This window comes from Leiobunum rupestre, chromosome 4 (genome assembly GCF_980474605.1).
Source record: "Leiobunum rupestre chromosome 4, qqLeiRupe1.1.hap1, whole genome shotgun sequence".
NCBI classification, from domain to species: Eukaryota; Metazoa; Arthropoda; class Arachnida; order Opiliones; family Sclerosomatidae; genus Leiobunum; species Leiobunum rupestre.
The window spans coordinates 34,782,967-34,802,688 of NC_143387.1; the positions used below are offsets into that span (position 1 = coordinate 34,782,967).

The 19,722-nt window shown below is 35.9% G+C and overlaps 2 protein-coding genes across 3 annotated transcripts in view; both read left to right on the forward strand.

The window, feature by feature from the left end:
• The window catches only part of LOC149947525 (serine-enriched protein), an 81,589-nt gene that overhangs the window by 37,757 nt on the left and 24,110 nt on the right, over positions 1–19,722 (forward strand). The gene's annotated exons all lie outside the window — the stretch shown is intronic.
• Positions 2,917–4,667, forward strand: LOC149947526 (death-associated inhibitor of apoptosis 2-like). Of its 2 annotated transcripts, none has more exons than XM_090171994.1 (2): positions 2,917–3,352; positions 3,553–4,667. In XM_090171994.1, the coding sequence occupies exon 2, from the start codon at positions 3,560–3,562 to the stop codon at positions 3,941–3,943; it is 384 nt and encodes a 127-aa protein (XP_090028120.1). In that variant the 5' UTR covers positions 2,917–3,352; positions 3,553–3,559; the 3' UTR covers positions 3,944–4,667. The 2 variants fall into 2 exon arrangements, with proteins under 2 accessions (XP_090028120.1, XP_090028121.1); XM_090171995.1 differs by having other exon boundaries at positions 3,558–4,667.

Sequence of the window (19,722 nt, forward strand, 5' to 3'; positions counted from 1 at the left end):
CGCCAGTGTATGAATTAGGCTAAATTTGGAATGATGTAATGAATAAGGGAATTGTACATAGCATAAAACTGAATTGTTGGAAGATACAAGGTTATATCAAATTAATGTAAAAAAAATGGAATGAAGGTGTTGAATAAGTAAACGTTATCTGAAACACTTAATTTGGAAGAAAATCAAAATAGGGCTGATATTATTTCTACCCTCAGAACCCACATTTTATACTTTATACTTTATATACGGAGATCCCACAAAAATCGATAACAGTTTATGAATAAACTCGGTTCGAGTAAAACGTACGTGTTTGTCTCCTTTGAATATATTCAAAATGGGTCGAAACAAATATATTCAGTGTCCAAGTTGCGAGAAACGAATACGTAGCTATAGATTAAGAACCCATAAATGTAAACGTACATCGTGTACAACGTGCAATAAATCGTTTAAATCACAACTGAGTCGACATATTAGACGTTGCAGTATAAGCCCACACAAAGTAAACTTAGGCAAAGTAGAAGCGGAAATTGATAAACAACGAGTCCGCGCAGAAGCCGTTGCTCGATCTGGACTACCATCGCATCTCTTTGGAAATTTGACAAGTGCTTGGGTGGAACAAATGAAAACCCCTAAACGAATAAACAAAGATATAGAACTTAGACCATGGCAAAAAAGTTTATTGGAACATTTAATTCTCTCAGACAGAAAAATAATATTTGTAATAGGAAAAGATGGAAATGAAGGAAAATCGTGGATGTTAAATTACTTGAAATCCCGTAAGCCCAATTTTGTACATTGTCAGCAAGTGACAGTTTCGGGGAGTGAAATGCTTTTTCAATTGAAAAAAGTTTGCTCTGGTGTGAACCACTTTTTCTTTAACACCTTGAGAAGTACAAAAATATGCGACGAACACTTGGCAGTATTTGATAGTTTAAAAGATGGTGAAATTGTTAGTACGAAATATAATTGTGTGAGTATAAATATTAGTACTCCAAATGTAGTTTGTGTTTTTGGAAATTATATGCCTGAATCTTCCGGTTTAAGTTCTGATAGAATTGTACGATTTTATATAAAAAATAATTATTTATGTAAATATTAATTATGAAATATGTATAGTAGAAATGTTTATATAAAATTTGCATAATTGAGGACGTGTGAATATATAAAAATAGTAAACTTAAGGTTGTTTTTGTTTAATTCCCGATTTTTTTTAGGTATATGTTCATATTATAGCCGTCCTCAGGTTATCTATATAAAAACAAATGGTTGTATAAAAAAATGATAAGAAAGAATAATAAAATTGTTGATTTAAAACAGAATGTTTGAGTTTTCTTAAATTTATAACATATACATTTCTACATGGTTTTATTTCATTGTAATAAAGTCTCTAACACTTATGAATAGATAATTGTATAATTGATTTACACATTATTAGAGTTAGAAATTTAGTCTTAGCAATTTACACTTTGCCTGTTTCTTAGGCCCGAGGTTTGCTTTTAAAACATCAATGCAATTAAGTTAAAAATATAAACACAATACAACTAATTTAATTATTTTTAACTGAATTGAAAACCTTGATATATTTTTTTTAAAAACTGTGTTTTTATGTTATACAATTTCAAATGCAGGTATTGTGTACAGTACAGTACAAATGCATAATTTAATGAAGCAATTCTAATTTTAATACTTATATTTAATGAAATAGGAAAAATCTATTTCTAAAACCCTATTTTGTAACTCAAAAGGAACTTAAAGAAACTGGAAGAGTTTCACATGGAATTGGGATTAGTGAGCAGCCATTATCACGTTACAATGTGGTTTTTGTTATGGAACCAATGACAATAAGCTTTAAACTTGGCTTACTTTGATAAAAAACGTCTCTTATTCCCCAAGAACATGTATATTTATCGAGAATGTACTAGCTCTATTGGACATTTTGGAGGAAGGGCTAACTAAAATCTATGCTTGTTTTACGAAATTAATTAGCGTATTTTTTTTAAAAAAAAAACATGTATTCTTAACAAATGCATTCATGTTAGGATATGATTTATGGAAAATGTACTTTCATGGGTTAGGGTTAGAAATTTAGCCTTAACTATTCACACTTTACAGGTTTTTAGGTCTAGCTTTAATTTTTTACGTATTGGAAAATGTATTTCAGCGTATTCTTATAAAAAAAAAACAGTAAGCATCGAATATATTTCCGAATTAATTAATATTTTCATACAATAAACTATAAATTGGCTTATCTTTGATAAAAAAAACCGTCTCTTATTCCCAAGAACTGGTTTATTTTTCGAGAATGTGCTAGTGCGATTAGATCTAATGGTAGTAAGACGCCCTAACATTTATGCATAGGGGCTCGTGACGTACCGATTCTCACGTGACTCGTTCATTTTTCCGAGCGAGCGCGCGCGTACCATTGATAAGATAGCTGAACTTTGTTTTATTTGACGATACAATCGGAAAGGTTTGGGTAGAAATTCTGTCTTGTCCCATGTTACATTTTCAGCCTTTTGGAGCGTTCATTGTACATACAAAGTAAGAATTTTTCATGAATATTTATTGTATTAGACAGTATTTGAACTTTAAGGCATATTATACTTAGTATATCAAATTTAGGCTTACCAGGTAGGAATCTGAATTAGAGTTAAAAATGAATTTTAGTATTTTGCTTTTTTTTTTAGGCCAAGATTAGCGTAGAAAGTAATTTACTATTTTGTTTTTGTTGTAGAGTATACATTTTAGACAATTAAGTTATTGAAAACGTTTCTACCGTAAAATTGTAACTTTTTTCACTGTAGTTCGCAAAATGGTATTAATAGTATACTAATTTAATGTAAATTTCTATTAATTGTATTGTTTTCTAGGATATGATTCCATCAAAAGCTCCCGAGAGGAATCTACAATGGGTTTTTTTTCAAGTGGGTAAAATTATGTGACGTCAATGAGTATCATTAGTTGCAGATTTGATCACGTGATAATTATTAGTTCGGAAATATCTCGTTCAATAGGATCTCATCTGGGTGACGTCAAAACATTTTCTAGTGAGAGCTCGATTTTGATATCGTCAACGTGGTATTTCCAAAACTCTCCTTTGAGTAGCAAAGGGTTTTTTCCAAATACTCAAGTGGGTTAATATGTGCCGTCAATCATTAGAGGCAGTTTAAACTGTCAGAGAGAGACAGCCAATAGAATTTGAGGGTTATTTGAAGTTTAGATCACGTGATGAATTATTCTCAACAAGATAGGAATAAATTAATCTTCCATGCGTCATTTCTCTACGGCGCATTGACGAGTAAAGACCTGCTGACGGATCGCTGTCTTTTCTACAGCTCGACAAAGGATTTCTACCCATAAAGTAAGTAACTATTTTTTTCTTTGTAATAGACTATATTTTTAGACATATTTAAAACAATTTGCATATTGAAAAAAGCGTTTATATTGAGAATTTTAGCGTAGAAATTTAACCATATTGATAAAATTAGGTTTAGTAGACTTATGGGTAAATGTAGGCTTAGAGAATGTATCATTTGAAACTATAGAACGTATTTGGTCTAGATCAGCTATGGATATTGAAGTGTATCGACTTGAAACGTTTCGTCACTGGAAAAATCCGCACGTCACTAAGGAGCAACTAGCAAAGGCTGGATTCTACTATATTCAGCGGGGCGATGAAGTACGATGTTACAAGTGCCATGGCGTATTAGAAGGATGGGAATCAGGAGACGTACCAGAACTTGAACACGCCAGATGCTTTCCAAACTGTCCGTCGAGGGATAATTCACCATCGGAAAAAAAGTACCTTTCGCTAGAATGGGACATTCCCCCGACGCCAAAAGCAACTACGGTCACTGACAAATACATCTCACCTGTACCTGAAGAAGAAGAAGACGTTTGTGACTGTATGTCAGACGATACTGCTGCTAAACACTACAAATACGTGAGTTAGAACTTTTAATTAAATTAAGTTGCAGGAGATCGTTTCACCCCATTTAAATGCCTGTAAACTTAACTACTTTAATTTGTTTTAATTGAGTAATGTACAAGATAACCATCTAATGGAATATCTGATAGTACCTACTAACATGTAAACAAAGTTCTAAAATAAAAAATTAAATGTAAATAACTTGTTTTTATTACCTAGAGATTAGAAATTATGGAGTTCGGAAGCGATAAGCAAACGGGTAAAAATCTAATCTCCAGATATCTGCACGAGCAAAAACTAATTTTGGAGAATGGGGATGGGGGGAAAGCAGCTGGTGAACGGGAGAGATAATCTAGTGATTATAAATTCTGGTGATTAAGGGAGGAACGCAATGGGGGAAAGGAGCGGGTGAACGAGAGAGAGAGATAAAGTATCCAGTGAATGGGGATAGCAATGGGGAAAAGGAGCTGGTGAACGAGAGATAAAGTATCCAGTGAATGGGGATGGGGGAAAGCAGGGATGTACCCAAAAATGGACCAAAATGGACCAAATGTACCCCAAAAACGACCAAAGTCACCATTTTCGGCCCTATGTACCCCATTTCGGACCAAATGTACCCCAAACTGGACCTTTTAGCTTTATTGTAATGTTAAACTCCCATAGAGATTCCCCTAAAAAGAATAATAAACTGGCTGTCCAATTTTGGGTACATTAATTATTTCGGAGAGATAAAACTGCTGCGGCAATCTGGTGATTAGAAATTCTGGTGATTAGAAATTCTGGTGATTGGAAATTCTGGTGATTGAGAGGGGGGCTCGGGTGGGGGAGGAACGGGATAGGCGCGGGTGAACGGCGGGAGCCAAGCTACAGCTTTGTGTCTATTTGGTGATTGAGAATGAAATTCTCAATCACCAGATAGACACCCCCCTCTCTGAAGCAATTGGTCTTTCTATAAAGTAACATTGGCCTTCTTGTTTAGATGTATCGGGCGCGTCACTCGTGACGTAGAAGTGACGTTTCACTATGACAGCCAATAGACGCTAGCATAAACTCTATTCATGTCTTATCCAACTTGTTTAAAGTTCCACGCGCGTCTTGATATTTTAGCGTAAATGGGCTCGAGCGATTTCGCGCGTGCTCCCTGAAATGAAAAAAAATGCACGAGGCTTTTACGCTAAGATAATAAAGAGCGCGTGGAACATTTTAGCAAGTTGAACAAGACATTAATTAAAATTCGACGAGTCGCCCTTTTTTTAAAGATCTAAACTTCGAAACTGAACTGAACTCCTACGTATCTCGTGAAGAAAGCGATACACTAAAACAAGTTCGGCAAGCGTAATGACTTTATAGAAAGGCTTATTGGCGCAACGCGAAGTTTTTTGTCGTTACGCGACTTGTTCGTCTCAGATCCATTCGTCGTAAACGCGCAATTTGTTTGGAAGTGATGAGGCCGATGATGTTTGTATCAGCGCGCTCGGGGGAGCGTCGCTCTTGCCAGTAATAACAGTCATTGGCGTCTTGGGAGGTGTTTCGCTAAAAAGACTGTAGGTGATGACAAAATGTGGTTACTTTTATTCCTTCGCTTAAAGGATTATTTCGCCTACCATAACTTACAAAAGGAGACGACCCGAGGTGATAATCACCGATTTTGTTCAAACTCGGGTATAGTATACACCTCCATGTACCTTAAAAAACCTGCAAGGGGAAAGTTGCGACGGGCTTTCGTTTTGCCATGGCAACCGAAAACGTTTTTGACATCATGATTTGGAATTTTTCCATTGAAAATAACATGGGAATCTGAAGGATTTTAGGGGTCTCCCCCCTGTGAAAACTTTTAAAAATATGAAAAAAATTTAAAATTTCAAAAACGTTAAAAAACATTTAAATTGATTTTGAAAAATAAATTTAATCAAGTTTAAATGCAATTTTGGTCAATTGGGGGACCCTTAAAAAATCCTTCAGATTCCCATGTTATTTTCAATGGAATATTCCCAAATCATAATGAGAAAAAACGTTTTCGGTTGCCATGGCAAAACGAAAGCCCGTCGCAAATTTCCCCTTGCAGGTTTTTTAAGTTACATGGAGGTTTACATTACACCCGAGTTTGAACAAAATCGGTGATTATCACCTCGGGTCGTCTCCTTGTTAGTGGCGAGTTGTTAAATTGGTTAGGATCGTTGTCAATGTCTTGTTGTATTTTATCGGGGCAATTCTATTTTTTTGTCTCCAAAAACTGCCAAAAATAGTGCTAGGACCGGTTCACTTCTTTCTTTGTGATACTAACAAGGAGAGTACCCGAGGTGTTTATTGCCGATTTTGTTCGAAGTCGGGCGTAATGTAGACCTATATGAAACTAGCCTGGGGTCTTAGTTTTAATGAATTAGATATGATTTGTACGTAAGAAATGTAAACGCTGTAGCAAAAACGCAACACGCGTAGCAAAAACGTAACACACGTAGCAAAAAGTCCTGAACTACTTAAATATCCCAACTAAACCTCCCCTTCTACGAAGTCCCTTTCTTTCACACTAACTCCCCTTCTACGAAATTCACACTAATTCGTTAAAAAAGTTTAAAAGTCGGGACGGGCGCAAGGAACTCAAGAGAGGAGATAAGGGAAGCAAAGGGTCGGCGCGGGAGATAGGGGGAGCCACAATCGCCATCCCCGCCCCTTCCCTCCCTCTCCACCTCGAAGTAAAATTGCTCGAATTTTCCAAAATAATGGGAATTAAATTCTAAATAATGTCAAATAACATTACTGTATGTATAGTAAACATGATTAACTAATTGTTTTGGGATACATTTTAGTATTTTCAAAATTCTGGTCATAATTTGAAATGGCGTTAAGCCTTGGCTATAAGCGAACCGGAGTGAAGCGATTTCGTACGTGTGAAACAAGAATTATCGTCGGCGGTCAAAACTGGCATTCAAACCGACCTAAACTTGGTTTTAAGCTCTAGTGTGACCGTGGCTTAAGACTTACTCATTGTTTTTCTATATACTTCTGATTAAACTCATTTACCAGCATGTTTTGTCTTACTAGAAGTAGGAAATTTCTTGTTTGTAAGCAAAAAACGCGTGTTCTAAAAGTATTTTCTATGACCGTGTTCGTCTTCGAAGCACAGTCTCTTGCTTTTGTTTTTCACGAGCTCACGCTGAGAAGAGTTGGTCGAGCCGCACTCATCCATCAGCATCCCTGGCCGCGTCTGCAGCTTCTCTTCCTGGCCTTCCGAAGTGGCCCCCGATCGTTCATAAATTTCCCTTAGATTCCCGGCACAGACCATCTACTCCCACGCCCGCTCGAACTCGTAAACAACGCTTTTCTATTCCTTCTCTCAATGTATATTTTCTTTCTTGTTTTGGATTTTTCTTATTATTATCCTAACACGAGTTATTCATTTTGGAAAGGTAGAAAAGTTTGATTTGGGTACATTTGTTCGAATTTCATTCGTCCGAACGGTGGTACAAATGTCCGAATGTCGGAAAACAGGATCGTATGTCCGAAAACGGATTTCATTTGCCCGAAAAATGTATCACAACTTTTGTTGGTGATTTAGTCGTTCAATTTATCTTAACTTTACTGGCGAATTTCATTTGTTCGAATAATCGTTTGTCCGTTTTTTCGAACATTAGGAATTGGTTGTTTTTTTTTAAATATTGTTAATATAAGAAAGTAGTAACATTAACGTGAACCTAACCTAACCTAAAATATCCACAATATTCAACGCAATTCCCACTTACTATATCGGCCAAAGGAAAAAGGACATAATAGGATAAAATGATTAGACATTATAAAAAAACAGCAATAAGAAATACTAATTTAGCAACAGAATTCGGACAAGTGATGCTACCGATTCGGACGAATGAAACAAACAAGTTGTCCAACTCGAACAATTGAAACATTTGTTATTTCGGCGGTTCGGACGAATGAAATTCGAACATTTGCTCCACCGTTCGGACGATTGAAATTCTAACAAATGTACCTACCCCGAAAGCTTAGCAAGTTAAACTTAATTCCATAAATTCTTACCCGATCGTCTTGTAATCGCAGGCCTGATACTGACAAGGAGAGTACCCGAGGTTTTTATTCAAAGTCGGGCGTCATGTAGACCTATATGAGATATTAAATTTCCCAAAAGGAGACGTTGCACTATCCATTCGATTTGCCATGGCAACCGAAAATGTTTTTGACCACTTAAAACAAAAATAAGATTTTTTCCTTATTTTACCCAAAATTTTGTTACAATCTTACCCCAAAAATATTTCAATTTACCCAAACCTTATGAAATTTCGTAAATGTGGTCCAAATTACCCATTTCGTGATTTTAAATTTTAACTCAAAAGAAAATAGATTAAAAAATTCTAGTCTAATTCCATCTTTTCTAAAAACACAAAAAAGTGATATAACTTCATATGGTTATATAGTTACTATTTTGGTTTAGTAACTAGTCAAAAAACGCAATAAAACAGTATTTTTCTAACCATTTTTGGTAGATTTTCAGTCACTATTTAGTCCCTTTTTTAACATTTTTAGTCACTAACTCACTATATTATACTGTGTAAGTGAGTTATCATGTCTGCAATCGTTCCCCCGTCCCCTGGCTTGCATTAAAATTCTAAGAAGGACTTAGAACTCACTAAAAAGCGTCAAATGTAAAAAGATTCTTCTAAAGGTGGCGGCTTACGACAATCCCACGAACGTTGTACACTAAGCCTTTGACAATAAATATTATTTTTACGCAATGCCCCAACAATATATAACGGAATAAAACATTTGATTTATAAATTAATTTAGAAGATTTCACCGGAAATTAACTTACCATTCTGTATTCTTTGAAATTCATTTTCGTCCACAAAAATATCATACGGTTTATTTTCTTCAGCATCAAGTAAACTGAATATTAGCTGCCATTTTTATTTATAATCCCCCCCTTTTTTTTGACCAAGTGAGAATTGTCGGAGGCATTCTGAATCTTCTCAAGAGAACTCGTGAGAAGAGATTACCGACAAAATTTTGACAAGTGCGCTTTCTGCCGCCTACTTCCAGGGGCTAGTAGGCCACACTTTGAAGCTCTCTGGCGCTCTTTTAACTCATCGCAGGAAAATGGGGAAAAAACAGCCATACTACTCAACTCAACCCCTACAACTCCTTATACATTTTGCATAACATTTTGAAACGTCCTGTATATATATATATATATATATATATATATATACGGTGTTTTTTATTTGCTCGAAAAAGTGATTGTTTTCTAAAAAGTTTAAATTTGTACTGTACATTATACGTGCCGGGGGACACTTTCTACCAAAATTGCATCTAAATCGAAAAATATTTTCACGTTTTTTGAAAATTTAAGTTTTAACCGCTAGGTGCTATAAGAAAATTGTCAATGAGAAAATTGTAGATCGTCACCGAAAACGTCCAAATAGCGTTGGCGCGAAAAAAATAGACGTCTTTTTCACTGTCAAAATACGACTTGAGATAGTTACAAGTTGTGAGAGTAGTGTAACTTTATGAAAGTCAGAAATTTTGGGTCTATATATATATATATATATATATATATATATATATATATATAGATGTAAGATCGAAGATCTGTTGGTCGCACGCTAGAATCAAATAATAGTAACCCATTTCATTAGACGTTCTGCAAATATTTACTTTCCATTGTCCGGTGGTAATAACCCGCCCTTCTACGGTGGATCAATTGGCTGCGAAACGCGAAAAGGGGTTTGTCGAAGGAGCGTATTGTTGTCGGTGCGGGTGGTGTCCGTGTCTTCTTTTTTCGGGCACCCTTTGTCGTTTGGCTGAAGAAAAGATTTATGTTTCTTAGAAGCCGACGCCGGTTAGTTTTGACGTCCGTAGAAATAAAAGTTGCCATTGTAGTGACTTCCTTCCATTGTTCGTCAAATATTAATTTCGCCGCTAGACGGCGTTGCGGGGACCGCTCTTAATTAACTTTCCGCGTTTCCGGATCCTTTTGTCGTCGGGCTCGAAGCAATATTATCTTTTATATCTCGAATTCCGCGCTCCGGTCGCCAGCCTTTCCCATATATTTCACTTCTCCTTCTACAACCAATTGGATTTTTACCTTTTTCTTTATTTGCCACTCCGACAGAAAACAGAGCGGCCGAATCAAAAGGTTTTTTATTTATAGCCTCGCCCGTATCATACGCGAAAACTCGCCGAACTTAAATGAAAGGTTGCTCTTGACGTTTTTCACGAACGATGAAATTTTAATTTTCTTAGCTATAGAAACGTATTATTATTTTGTATTTCTCGGTAAACTAGACGGTTGTAATCTTAACCTGGGATTTGACAATTGTAATTAAACTTAAAACGTATAACTTAAACAAACCATAAACTAAACATTACCAATCCAGACGTCTAACAAATCTTAACAGTAATGTTGGTGCGCACCAAAAATTCATTTTAACCCACACTCTTAAAAAAATGGGTGTATTTTCAAACCTGTAAGGGTTTTTTCTTGTCCCATATTTAACACCTTAACAGGTTTATAAAGGATGTTATTCTACAGCTTAAAAAGCAGTTTTCCTGCTAGGGTGTTTATTTACACTGTTTGGGGTGCTTCTGTCCTCCGTTTTGGTTCCTTTGTTAACAGTTTGTGGTATAAAACTATTCCCTTCAGGGTTATTATCTACTCCCTCTTTGGTACAAGACCATTCCTTTTAGGGTTCCAAACGACTCCCTTCAGGGTGTTACACTACCCCCTTCAGGGTTCTACAATACTCCCTTTAGGGTTCTATAATACTCCCTTTAAAGTTTTTAACTACTCCCTTTAAAGTTTTTAACTACTCCCTTTAAGGTTCTAGACTACTGCAGTAAGGGTGCTACAATACTCCCTTTAAAGTGTTAAAATACTCCTTTTAGGGTACTAAACTACTGCCTTAAGGGAGCTACACCCTTACGAGGTGTTAAATCACTCAATTTACGGGGTAATATAACACCCTTTATACTCCTTTTCAAGTTGTTAATTTGGGACAATAAAAATCCCTTTAGGGCGTTTAAATTAACATTAAAGAGTGTTTTTTTACAGATATTACACCCTTAATATACCATCAAAACACCCTTTTTTTAACAGTGCACCTTTTAAATTTTAAATACGGTTTTTATTTTTATTACCATAAGTAAAATAATTAGTGTTGTAAGTCGGAAAATGACCGAGGCCTTTTTTCCGGAAAATTTTCCGTATTTTTCCGAAAAAAATATAAAAGTTTTCATTCCATGATAAGTCAAGTATATTATTTGCAATTTAAATAAAGCGGCATTTTCGCCAAATTTTTTCGAATCTAAAAGTAAAACTAAACCTCTAGACTAGTTTAAACTGATTAACAATGTAACACTATTAATATTTTGTAGTATGTTTACTGTTATTAGACATTTTATATCGTTAAAAACATGAATAACCCTTATAACGTAATTTATGTTTCAATTTTTTATTTTTCCGATTAACAACTCTAAAAATTAAAATCAGAAATATGACAATTACTATATTTTCAGGCGATTTTTAGCGTTTCTATCAATCCGATTTGCTACTCCCTTTAAAAATCAATGAAATCGACACGGCATCTCATGGGTTCCCTAAGACCTACGGAGTGAATCGTTTGAAATTATAAATGAAATATTCAGCTCTTCATATAATTTCAAATTCTGTAGAGTGGGGCGAAAGTTTTACCCATCTTATAATATAAATTTTTAAGTAGTTTTTATTTATTTAAAAAATAGGTACTTTTCAGATTAAGATTTTTTTTTGCATCATCTTAACATTTTTTTTTAATTTTTATATTTATGTCAGTTGATAATTTTCTGGAAAAATAAAATGCGGAAAAATATCCAGAAAATTTTCCGCAAAACAGAAAAATAAAAAATTGAAACATAAATTACTTTTTAAGGGCTTTTATCTTTTTATCGATATAAATTGTCTAATAACAGTAAACATACTACAAAACATTAATAGTGTTACATTGTTAATCAGTTTAAACTAGTCTAGAGGTTTAGTTTTACTTTTAGATTCGAAAAAATTAGGCGAAAATGCCGCTTTATTTAAATTTGCAAACAATATATTAGACTAATCATGAAATGAAAACTTTTTTTCGGAAAAATACGGAATATTTTCCGACTTAAAACACGAATTTATGACGTTAAGGAGGTAGTATTCCTAATACTCCAGCTATCCATGGTAACGAAATCTCCTGGAAGAATAATTCCCAGTCCTGTTTTTGGTTACCTTTAAGAGACATTTCTTTATATATCAAACCTTCATTATATATTTAAAGATCGAAGGTAAATTTAACGTGCTTTCGTATAAGGCCAGCGTAGGTATCCCTCTCGTACCTGTACCATTTATTTTCTCCTTCGAGGAAAGGACAGAGAGAGAAAATAAAGAGAGGAGAATGGAAGACGAAAAAAAAATCAAATTGAATTTTGTCGCGAAAAAGAGAGAAAAGGAAGAAAGCGTGGAAATTTAATATTTTAAACTTTATTTTGCGCGGAACGAGCGCTATACGGGAACGTGGAGTTTATCTAGGGAAATGGCCTAACTCAATATCTTTTATCGAAAGGGGGCGCTGGCGGAGAGGCGATCCTTTTCCCCTTCCAGAAGGCGATGGAGCCCCTATATTGGTCGATTTTCGCAACTCCCTCTGGCGTCGCCTTTCCGCGTCTAAATCTGGAGCGCCCGTCCCATGATGCACTTGAGCGATTCGCTCCAATATTCCGGCGCACGGTTTCCGAATATCAAATGGAATCCGATATTTGGAGTGAAACGATACTATCTCGAAACCCGCCTCTCCTCGAGGAGATATATATGTATTCCAGCCCTTATTATTCCAATTCGACCAAGGGCTAGCAGCGACTTGACCCTCTCCCCGATACGGACGCTACTGGTAATAATATTCCGAACCATACTTCTTCATTTCCTCTCCATATTTTCGGCATACCACGCGAAGATGCGCCCGAGTATCCTATTTCGACGTAATAATTTATTACGTAAATAGAAAATTGCGTTATTATTTTTGTCAGTATTCCACCGATGGTCTCGCTAACGAGGTCTTCTCCTACGTGCACGAATTGCGCTTATTCAAAGGTTAACTTCATTCTGTCAATTTGTACAGCGAAGATAACGATGATAAAGTAAAATTTAAATCGGATAATTTGACAGCCATTCAAAAAGAATTTGTAGATTTAAATATATTCCCGCGATGTTATAAAGAACTGGAAATAAATGTTACCTATGAGAAAAAGCGATGAAATCGGTGGTTTTTTTTCACCTTTGGTGTAGGTATCGGGTAACGTGTATACCGCGTGTTTAGTAAAAACCCTGTAAATTTACTTCACCCTGAACACTGGTGTATTGCGTGTGGAACACTTCTACAGGGGACTGATCTATTTTAGAAGTAGGTTAGCGGAGTGGTTAGCTCGCAGCAAGAGGAGCCGGGTTCGTTTCCAGCTTGTGGCACTGGGTGAAAAACTCGGAACAACTCCTTCCGCGTTGAGTTTGCAAGTTCTCTCCCCACTGGTTTAAGGGGTTTTTCCCCGAGTCCTTCAGTTCCCCCTTACCATTAAGACTTGTTGAGGTTAACGTTAATAGTGAGTGTTACCCGGCCACCTAAACTAATGGCTTTAAAAGTCGCTTGATGACTTAGGCCTAAGGTGGTGCCTTGGGTATGGGCCTAGCTGATTATTATTATTATCGAGTGTAGAATTTTCATACTACGTATTTATTTTGCTTACTTAAAAAACGTTTATGATTTATGAAATTATTAATAATAAACAATGATATATTTAAAACGAAAAGTTTAAAATGTTATCAACTCGCTACTTCCACCGTGATAATTTAAAATTCTAAAGTTTTTGTTTGCTAAAGATGAATATTGTAAATAATACAGGATAAAATATATATGATCGTAGCTTTAGACACGGTAGACAATTTACACAATATTCCATTAAATTCGCGTAAATATAAAACGAACTGTCTGGAACAAACTGTCTGTTATTTTAGTGGAACAAGTCAAAAAACATCGTTTTCAATAGATAGACTGGCTCCAATCTTATTCGGGAGTCTACGGAGGGAAAGTAGCGTTATACAAATATTGAAAGCCTGGTTTTACCGTGAGTTTACTTTCCCCGCGGGTCTTTGGGGGAAAAGCGAACTCGAGGACGCAATGATAAATTTAAATGGACAGTTTTAAAAGTATATTTCACTTGGGCGTTTCCTTTCTTTTCTGTTTTTCTCTCCATCTTCTCGCATCAATGACGATAAAAAAAACGAAGAAAACCTCCCGGAAAACAATCTTACGCCCGAGATGGCGCTAGTGTGGTGGGGGAGAGAACGAGGGAGGGTACTAGGTACTTTCTATTTCCCCCCAATGAAGAAGCTCCGCTACATCTGTAGGATAATATTGGAATCGACGGGCTCCTCTATATATCTCCCTTGTCCGTCAGTTCATATTACCTTCATCGTAACCGTCGCCTCTAATGTTGATAAATCGACTTCAGAAGGGAATAGTATAGTGGGATAAGGTGGCGCTGTACCTGGAACACCAATACCGGTAGCCACCGAGTCCCTGGTAAACAGCCTCGGGCTTCTCTCCCCCGACCTCTCTCCAGCCTCACCTTTATGGATTTTTGGCCATCCATTTCGCCCCCCCCCCCCCCGCTTCTACGTATTTATACTCTTCCAGTTATGGCTGCTGAAGAATGGACATCCCCGGTTTTGTAACCGTGAAATATATAAGGTGGTTCACGTCGGCTTTCTCCACTTCGCGGGGGTGAGTTTGGAAATTGCAGCGTCTGTAAGCGGAGTTGGTTATTCACCCGTTCCAAAAGTAAATTTGGAGTTTAACCGTTTCAAAAGTAAATTTGGAGTTTAACCGTTTCAAAAGTAAATTTGTAGTTTCCCCGTTTCAAAAGTAAATTTGAAATTTAACCGTTCCAAAAGTTTATTCGGGTTTTACCCGTTCCAGGAGTAAATTTGAAGTTTACCCGTTCCAAAAGTAAATTTTGGAGTTTAACCGTTCCAGGAGTAAATTTTGGAGTTTAACCGTTCCAGGATTAAATTTTAAATTTAACCGTTCCTAAAGTAAATTTAAAATTTCCCCATTCAAAAAGTATGTTTGGAGTTTACCCGTTCCAAATGTATATTTGGAGTTTACTCGTTCCTAAAATATATTTCGAGTTTACCCATTCCAAAAGAAAATTTGGAGTTTAACCGTTCCAGGAGTAAATTTGAAATTTAACCGTTCCAAAAGTATATTCGGATTTTACCCGTTCCAAAATTACATTTGGAGCTTACCCGTTCCAAAAGTAAATTTATCTCATCTTGATTTGAAATGGCTCCGAAAGAAAATTGGTACTTATTTTCTTTTGTGTAAATATGTTCCTTAACTTAGTAATTATTGATTCCTTCGCACCTATAATTCAAATTCCGAATACACTAAAAATCAGCGTACCAATTAGAAAAAAAGGTTTCGTAATACTTCTTAATACACCATACATTTGTGGTACGCGATATTTCAAAGCTGAAGACTAGATTCCCCGTTCTAGTAATAGGGCGAATGAACCAGTCGCGTTGTAAACGAATGAATTAGGGGTATAGGTACGCGAAAGGCGAGTGGAATGAAAGGGAGAGTCGGCTTTCCCTGGAAGGCCGGTTCGCGTCGGGGGAAATACCCCGATAAGGGGTAAGGCCCGGCCGCTAGAAAGTTTCCCTTTGAGTGGATAGATAACGCCTCAGATATTTTGGAGCTGGAAATTAAATTTTAATTAACATCATCTCGGGCGAAAGATAGTGGGAAGCGATGGCGGTGGTGGGCGGAAAGTATCCGTGGATTTGGCCAGGAGAGACCCCGAGAAAGACAGCGGCGAATGGAAGCCACTTTGGCCGTCCGCGGAGAAGCCCTCCTAGAGCCGCCGGAATTGTCTAGTTTACGAGAAAAGATAGGAAGGGGAGATAAGATGACTATACTAAACAAATTGGAAACTTTCCTTCTCTTCCGAAAGTTTCGTTTCATTATTTCGTTCCTCGGAGCGTAACAATGTTCGACGGATACTTTACGACAAAGAAACGACAACCTCTTTTATTCGCCTCTTTTGATTTCGTCTTAAAGCGAAAGAAAAATATTTACTTTCATTGTGTTACATTTATTCTCTCTATAGACAAATAATTAGCCTTTTCGTTTGTATATAGAGGACCTCTTACACTGCGAAGTAGATGCTTTTTCATTTATGGCCTGCTAAGCGGCGGTAAATACATCAGCTTATAAACCTCTCGCGTTGGCCGCTACGTAGCTCTTTGTAAACTGAAAAGGCTTATTAAACAATGCTCTTAACTCTGGTTATATGTCTTCGAGAAGTTCGTTCTAAATTTAGACTTTTACTCTTTTCGCGGCAGTGTTATATATTGGGGAATGGCCAAGCTTTTACAAATATGGCCTTATTTCCGTATCAAAAGATTAACAAGACGTTCAATATACTAACACGTACCTTTTTTGTCTTGAAAAAATAGCTTTTGGCCCAAAAAGTTGAAACGAAAAATAACGCCATTTGTTTGGGTTTGAATTTTTGCCGCCATCTTAGGGGCTGCCGCCAGCGCCCTTAACCCCGTATGAGCGATTTGCGAACTATCCTCACTTTTAAAATCGATCAATTTAGGCTTAAGTATCTTATAACTGGAACGCGCCGCGCGTGCAAAACTAATTTTTCGCGTCTTCATCAGCGCGCGCTTTTACGTTGTTTTTCTGTCTCACCGACTTCTCACCAGGTGTCGCGGCAGACGCGCGCTTTTCGATTTCCCGAAATTTATTTATATTATTAAAAATTAACCACTCAATATTTTTTGTGCGGTTTTCGCCATAAATTTTAGTTTTTAATGGGCTATAGGGCTATCTAATTGGTTAAAGCTTGACAATTAATTATATTAAAAATCCGCAAGGCCCCACCCCAAGTCATCTACCGACTTTTATTGCATTTTTAATTCGGGTGGCGCAAAGCCCGTCATGCCAAGTGAACCAACAGATCCCTAGACTTACTTTTAGTTTTTAAAGGTATATTAATTGAAAATTACGATTTTTTCAACAAAATGATATAAATTATTTCTTTAGATTTTATTTAAAAAAATTTATCTAATATTTGTAGGAAAAATAAAATCGTAGCATTTTTCAATTCGTCTCGATCAGGAAAAAGGATTTTTTTTTTAAGTGTATACTTTTTGGGGGGGAATAACTTATCTAAGAGTCATTTTGGGAAGGGCCCGCGTGTTTCTTTTCATTACTTTAAAAGCTTGGCCTTAAGCGGCGGCGGGAAGGGGTTTTCCCCTCGCCCGAATGCTGCAAATCTAAAAGTGGCAAAAGTATTTTTCTCTCTCCAGTATAGCGCAGGTGCGCGTACGAAGTTACCCAGGAACTTTCCATCTCTCTCTCTCTTTCCCATTTTCGAGTCTGGAGCTTCGAATATCTACCTACACACGTATATAAGCTGGTACTTCGCTAGCTATGGAGGCCAATCGGCTGCCGAAAATTTTATTTCGCTCGCGTCCGTCTCGCGAGCCTCCAAAAATGGGGGAATTTCGAGTAAATATTCTATTTGAAGGGGAAAACTATAAGCTTGGTCCATAGCGTTAAAATTTAATAGCGACTGCGTGCTTCTCTTTTATTTCGACCAATTTCGCCTGTTTGAACTCGCCACGCTCGACCTTTACCCAATAGACCATTCTATAAAATAATACTTATGTGATTATTTACTTTTGCGTATACTGAGGCAGAAGGTTTGTCCCGATTTTTCACGAACCAGAGAGGCTCACAAAAAGATTATCTGGCCAACCTAGTTGTCTGGATAAATAGTGGATTTTTGATCAAAATCCTACTCATTTATCGGGAATAGTTTTATACAAACCATTATAAATAGTTAATTAACTATTCGCGACAAAAAGTTTCACTAGCGCCACCTAGCGGCGATGAAGCCCAACTACGATCTCAAGGAAACAAATCGGTCAGATAAGGACAGTTAAATATAAACGTGGAGTTTTCTTCATTAATATCATTGTTCAATCAATTAATGATATTAATAAATACCTTTTCTTGTAAAAATCATCAGCATGGAAGAAAGTGGTACGACTCAATACTGAAGGTGAATATTTTTTAATAAGGAATTTATGAAGTAAGCCTTGACCCATTCATTGCCCACATGATTTTTTATGAGTGTTTTTGATTTATAAAAATACAGTTGAAATCAGATTACCATTATCGAAAATAATAGCGAAACAAAGTGAATTGTATTCAACAAGGAGAGGAAAAACTAAGAAGTTATCATGTAATTTCACTGAGTATTTGACAAACTGAAAGATTACAAAATAGAGGCTTTAGTACTTCATTTTCCGAAGATCCAACATCCCGTAACTTTGGAACTAACCCTGGCAAATTTAGGCCTCTCCATAGGGCATCTAGTCATTTATTCAAAGAAAAGCAATGACTGTTTCATAATTGAATTGAAAATTGACAAAGAGTTTGTTCATAAGTTTTTGCTTCAATTGCAATATGTGTATTTTAAATATTTTTTAAAAACTACATTAAGTCAAATAAATTTTATTATCTGCCAAAATAGATGTTTACTACAGCACTCGTAACAGTGAACATTTTATCAGCACATGGTAATAAATCCCAGGGTATGCTTTTATGAAAAATGTTGAACGTTTTCAATCTTTGTTAATTAATTTTAATACTCTCCTGGTAGACAAATCTTCAGTTGGAAGTTCTTCTCTAACTATTTTAACTATTTCATTAAAAAGTTCCATTGACTGAATTCCAGTCAAACACGCAATAGTTTGTGGTTTTAATATGCCGTAGCTAGCAGTTACTTTACACTTATGTTCTTCATGCGTATTTACTGTAATTCCTTTTTCCAAAGTACAAATGACATTAGCATTTTTATTAAATACTCCAGCGTAACATTGTCTTACCTTTATAGGCTTCAGGAATAGCTTTGTAATTTTCCTTTCTAAAATGCTAAAATCAAACAACTGTGTCTTTCCCATTTTCAATGAAACTTCCAAGCCTTAGCTAATTTTGGTAGCTTTGAATGAAAACGATGAAACCGCATTCCTTCTATGGTACCGTTGTTTTTAAATAGGGATGTTAATTTTCCGGAAAAATAAAATGCGGAAAATTTTCCGAAAATTGGAAAAATAAAAATTTTAAACATAAATTATCTTTTAAGGGTTTTTAATGTGTTTAACTTTTTATTGATAAAACATACTACAAAACATTAATAGCGTTACATTGTTATTCAGTTTAAACTAGTCTAGAGGTTTAGTTTTACTTTCAGATTCGAAAAAATGAGGCGAAAATACCGCTTTATTTCAATTTGCAAACAATATATTAGACTAATCATGGAATGAAAATTTTCCGACTTACAACACTATTTTTAAACCATACAAAGTAACAATCTTTCAGATAAAAGGTCTCTTAAAACGACCTTAATTTGATTTAATATTAGATGGTTACGAACGAAATAAACTTAAACGCACGAAATCTTGAATCTACACTATTATGTCGTCTGGTTTGTTTCCTTTAGATCGCGCCATCTTGGAGCGACCGACGCGCCACCTATCATTTCTTTTCGATGCGAATATCTCATTGATTTTGTAAATAGTTCAGTTATGGAATTACTATATTTGAAGTATACAATCTTCACGTAAGCTACCTTAGCTATATTTTGAAAATAGACTTTATGGGTGATGCTTCAGAAAGTACCAATCAAATAGTAATGAGCATAAGCAGAATTATTTA